Raw genomic sequence first — 6,000 nt, 5'->3', positions numbered from 1 at the left:
TATTAACTACTTGTTATATATATATATATATATATATATATATATATATATATATATATATATATATATATATATATATATATATAGTCTTGCTACTTATTTTAATCATGATTATAGCTAGGTAGCAATATAAATACATACTTATGACAAGTCAGCTACACAGATGCGTTTGTATTTTTTAAACTAGAATTACATATCTTATCAAGGCTTGCAGGATCACTTGTGTAGAAGGGTTTTTAAGATTATCAGTTGAATTTGGAGGATTCATTTCTCCGATGGAATTCGTCAGGCTAAGCAGCATTTGACCTGAGGAATTTCTTCATGGAAATAAACACAAGTGTGTGTGTGTGTGTGTGTGTGTGTGTGTGTGTGTGTGTGTGTGTGTGTGTGTGTGTGTGAATGAGGGGGCTTTTTTATGCTCTTGTTTTTGTCTCTTTTGATCGCTTAATCATTCTTGTCTTTTTTTTTTTTTTTTTTTTTCGTTCCTTGCAGGGAATACTTGGAATTGTTATATGCCGCCGAAGGGAGATTGGATGCGCCTCTGTCTTCTCGCTGCGGACAACAGCAACCACCAGAGCCTCTAACCCGAGCCACGAGCGACTACAGGTCTGGGACGTAAAAGGGGGAACTTCCCAGTTCCCCCAAACTTCATCGCGATTACAACAACAATAAAACTAATGACAATAACCACAACGGCGACTATTACAACTGCAGCTAAAATAATAATAATATAATAATAATAATCATAATAATATTAATAAAACATTACTACTACTACTATTACTACTACTACTACTCTCAATGATTACAAATATTTTTCTCCTTTCTTCCGTTAGAGATCCCAATCTTCATCCACAGCTATCTCCATCTTCTTTTGTGTTGCCACCAAAGCCGAACCTAGCGGAATATCTCTCTTTCTCCTAGAAGTCGACATAGACTTATTTTTTTAATCTTCCTATAATAATAAAAAATACCACCTTTTTTTTTTTCTTCTTCAATGTCGCTGCTGCCTTCAAGGCGCTACAGTTCTTGATTTTGTTTTTATTTCCCTTTTTTTTTTTCACCCCCACCCTCATATCCATCACCGACGCAAAAGTGACATTAATATTATCGTATACTGAAGCGGCCGCTTTTCGTTCTCGGCAGCATTTACAACCGCGGAGAGAAAACCCGTCGATTTGTGGTTTGGTAAAATAAAAAAATAATAAGTAAATAAATAAATGACACTACGACCACTACGGGGTTGGTTTCCGCTGTTACCCAACCTTAACCTGTATACCGTTGCCCTCGGCCAGAGTAACAACAAACCATAGATACCAACAAACACTTATTTCAGTAGTCATACGGGTAAAATACCACAAGAAGAACACGTTAACAGAACCCGGCGCCAGTTTCAGAAAATAAAAAGGAAAATAAAAAGGAAAAAAAAAAACTGACACAATTTCGATCGCACATTTACGGAGAAAAAAAATCGGCCTTAAGTATCGCGAAAATAAACCCAATATATATAGGTACAACATCCGCGACAACTTGGATTTGTATTAGTTCACGTAGAATAACTCTGCGACCGGTAACCTTGTGAACGACACCTGACGACCACAAGCAATCGGCATTGAACTAAAAGAAAGGGGGTTGTGAGCAGGTACGGTCTGGTGAGATACTTAGCGGTAATTACGAAAGGGGACCGATTATCATTGTCGCCGGTTTTGATGACCGTCAGGGTAGCACGGACATCCTCAGGAAAAGACGGTAGGAGGGCGATCTTTTCAGTCTCGTTAACTACAAGTTTACCCCAGACAGAGCTAGCTCTTCCGACAGCACCTTTAATAAAAGCGCGGAGCTCGAGCGCTCGTTGTGTAAGAACCAGAGCGGCTGACATTACACTCGCAACAAATAGAACAACAAAAATAACTACTGTTACTACTACTACTACTACTACTACTACTTCGAATACAGGTTTTACGACGACGGCTGCCGTTGCCGCAGTCGCTGCAATAAGAAAGAAGAAGAAGAAGAGGAGAAGGCGAAAAAAGAAGGAGAAGCCGACGGGAGGCGAGGTTGCGAGGCGGAGGGGCCGATCGGCGCGGGCAGGAGCGACATCGGCGAAGATGACGAGGAAGAAGATGAGCATTTTCGCGTTAGCAGCGGCAGAGACGGAGAGAGAGATAAAGCTATGCGCGCAACGGGAGAAAGGCGTCGGAGCTGGAGCAGGAGGAGGAGGTGGCGGCGGCGGCGACGACGACACCCAGGCGGACGCTGCTGGCAGTAATTTGCCCGAACTGTTTTGCGAATTGAGCTCTCCAGTGCTGGACTTTGCGGCTAACACTCCTACAGGCGGCGATAAACTGCCCGGATCACGGATGCGAAACGAAAACGGTCTCTCTCCGCTCTTTGCTCGGGACGAGCGCAGGCGAGAGTCTTTGGGAAGAGACGCACGCGAAACGGAGAAGAAACGAGAGAGTGGTGAAGAATTCGAAAGAGAGGCGGAAAAAGAAGAAGAAGAAAAGGAGGAAGGAAGTGAGAAAAAAATCGAGGCACCGGAGATAAACAAACGTCGAGAGGAAGAAGCGGGAATGACAGAAAGCGAAAAGTCAGCAGAATTCTTGGGCAAAGCGAAAGTAAAAGTAAGTTTTGGTATCGCTCAGGTCGTCGAAATCGACACCACCAACACAGTAGAAGAGAATCCCCAGAACGACAAAACATTATCGTCGAAGCCCGTCACGACAAAGCAACGTAGCTCTGCGATACTGACTATGCCTGGCAACGAACGCTTGGCTGTCGTTGTAGCGTTGTGTAGCGTCATCGGCGTCGGCGTCGGTGGCGTCGCTACGTCAGCATTCCTTTTTACGCTGACTACGGCGTTTTTTTCTTGCTGCCTGTTCTACCAGCGTTTCCACTCGAGTAGCCACTTTCAGCCGTTCCATCATAACAATGAGGATTTTCACCGTGGTTTCCCCTGGTGGGGAATAGACTCATTCCTCAGTGCTACTACAATGCACCTACCCCGGCGAACTAGCCCCTTATTTCCAAGTTCCTTTAACCGGCACCGATACAGCGGCTTATCGATGGGCTGGCTTCAGGTTTTTGCCGCCTGCCTGTTGTTGGGGGCGAACACGGCTCAAGCCCGTTACAATTTGGGTTCTCGCTTGCATAACGGGTTCAGCACAGGGCAGAATTGCCCTCAGAGGTGCGCCTGCATTGGAGTGTCGGTGGATTGTAGCTTTCGAGGCTTAAGAACCGTGCCAACTGACATACCTCCAGATACGGAAAGACTGTGAGTATTAAATTTAAACTGTTTATTAAGTGTTTATTGCATGTACAATTTCATGTTTCCTTTTTTACATTCTTTATTTAGTTACAAGTATACATTTACAAAACGCAAATAAATGTTCGAAATCTCATTAAAAAATCAGTTACAACGCATAATATCGGGTATCATTTCTGGGTTGGATGCAGAAAAGAGCATTATCTTAAAACTCGTTGTTTCAACAATAAAAATTAAATAATAATTAAACACAAACATTTTTCGAATACTGAAATACCAAAAATGTCAAAAAAACAAATAAACATTAAATCAACCACGCAAAAAAAACAATACAAAAAACAATAAAAAAAAACTTAGCCAACATTTTTATTAAAACAGGCAAACACTAAAATGTTCAAAATACTTAAGCATTAACACGTAAACACCAACATCTTAAGAACACTTAAACATTAATATTTTTAAAGAAGGCACGCACTAAAATGTTTAAAAATTTAAGCAGTAACACGTAAGCACAAACATGTTTATAAAACTTAAACATGATATTTTTAAAAGTGGGAACGCACTAAAATGTTCAAAAGACTTAAGCATTAACACGTAAAAACCAACATGTTTACAGCAATTAAACATGATATTTTTCAAAGAGGGAACGCACTAAAATGTTCAAAACACCAACATGTTCAAAACACTTAAATACGATATTTTTAAAAAAAGGCGCGCAGTAAATTATTCAAAAATTTAAGAATTAACATCTAAACATCAACATGTTTAGAACGCTTAAACATAATACTTTTAAAGAAGGCACGCACTAAAATGTTTAAAATACTTAAGAATTAACACGTAAACACCAACGTGTTTACAACTACAACCACTAATATTTTAAACGAATGTCGCATTAAAGTGTTCAGAACATTTAAACATTAACATGTTTTAAACACTTAAACATTACTATTTTTAAAGCAGGCAAATCTCAAATGTTCAGAACATTTAAGCATTAATACGTAAACACCAACCTGTGTAGACCACTTAAATAGTAATATTTTAAACAATGTACGAGTCGTACATTGCTTAAACATTTTAGTGTTTAAAACACAGAAACGCTTACGTGCCTAGAACACTTAAGCATTGATATTAAATTAAAACACCATGATGTTCAGCAGTCAGCACGCCAAAAATTTTAAGACTTAAATTTCCAAAACGCGTAAACTGCTAAAGTTTTAAAACACGTAAACAACAACGTCGTTTTGATGGTTTGAGAGATTTAAAAAAAAAAAAAAAGAAGAAACAAAAAGACTATTTGTGTATAATATACAGAATCCTACTCGTAAAAGTTTGAGAAAATTAACTTTGTATGTTAACTATCAGTTAGCATTCTAAGCATTCGGCAAGAATGTAAATGTTTTTTTTTTTTTGTTTTTTTGTTTTTTTGCGATCTTGTAAAATTCAAACAAAGCAAAAACAAAAAACCCGAAATCCAATACTAAATGAAGTAACCTATTACTAATGGAGATTTGGTGTCTGTCTGAAGCCGAAATTAAACTATTACTTCTACAATATTATATTTCAAGGATCAATCCCGTTTTTATGTCATTTCAGACTAATGCACTATTTATCAACACTTAATTGAGTGAGAATATAAGATCCGTTTTGATATCATTCGACCATCATCCCAGGCATTACTTCCTTAACGAGAGATAATGTTGTGTATGTTCGTTTGTCATGTCTTAAAGCTAAATATTGCCCATCGTTTCTGATCCTCTCAAGGTGTTCCTCATCGCAAACTTACAATCACCTTAACGCTTATCCTCGAGTGGCTTATGGACCTTGATTGTTTAGTTTTAAAAAAAAAAGGTTACCTCATCGTTCGGTAAATGTTCGTTCCTTATGATATCATTTTCCCAGGCATTACCGCGTCCATTATGGTATCCGCTTTGCCGTCATGATGGTAGAGTTAATGTAAACAGTTCTTTTCGCGGGTCTAAATAAAGTATCGAGTTTTCTACCAGCTGACAAAAAATAAAATAACAAAAAATGTCATCTTTTTTTTTTTTTTTTTTTTTTTTTTCATAATTATTATTATTTACTGTCCGGTTATACACAAGGTGGGTTTTTGATAAGAAACACTTAGCATTTCTAAAATGGCCATTCTAAGTGGGTTAGCGTGATCTTTTAAAATTCGAAACAGATAATATTCCTAAATTTAAACACTAAATAAAATGCTATTATAACTAATGAGGATTTGGTGTCTGTGTGTCCGGGGCTGAAACTGTAATAGCGTTTCTATTGTGTTAGCACCTTATGCTCACAAACTCCACGAAACAGTTGTCTGCGGATGATATCTTTGGTTAGAACGATTTTTTTTAATCCTCAGTTTAAAGGGAGTGCTTCCTTACTGACAGAGAGTAGAAAACATGAAATATAGTTGGGGGACAGATACTGCACCTTGCTCTTCACCAAAAATATTTCAGTCGCATCTATCTATCTATCTCTATATATATATATATATATATATATATATATATATATATATATATATAACGTATGTGCGTGTGTGTGTATTTTCCAACGCAATAACTCTGTCAATTTTCAGTCTACAGACTCGAAATTTAATATACAAGATACTGAGATTTGGGAAAATATTTGTGATCGGTTTTCGGCCAGAAATTTGTCTGTTAAGGGGTCAAAGTTCAACGATTTGACCTTTGAGAACTCTAACAAACTCCTCCGACAATATCGGG

At 38.0% G+C, this 6,000-nt stretch overlaps 1 protein-coding gene across 3 annotated transcripts in view; it reads left to right on the top strand.

Annotated features, from left to right (window-relative positions):
* Positions 1-1,056: 1,056 nt before the first annotated feature.
* LOC145242163 (slit homolog 2 protein-like) overlaps positions 1,057-6,000 on the top strand; it is a 594,752-nt gene continuing 589,808 nt past the window's right edge. For all 3 annotated transcript variants that reach the window (XM_080105142.1, XM_080105141.1, XM_080105140.1), the window contains exon 1: positions 1,057-3,274. In XM_080105142.1, coding sequence (XP_079961268.1) covers positions 1,710-3,274 — 1,565 coding nt within the window. In that variant the 5' untranslated portion in view covers positions 1,057-1,709. The remainder of the gene's footprint in view (positions 3,275-6,000) is intronic.

The sequence above is a fragment of the Euprymna scolopes genome, chromosome 21 (assembly GCF_053919585.1).
Source record: "Euprymna scolopes isolate OS-2025 chromosome 21, ASM5391958v1, whole genome shotgun sequence".
Lineage (NCBI taxonomy): Eukaryota > Metazoa > Mollusca > Cephalopoda > Sepiida > Sepiolidae > Euprymna > Euprymna scolopes.
Note: the sequence above shows the minus strand (reverse complement) of the source record. Positions and strands in the feature narration are given on the sequence as shown.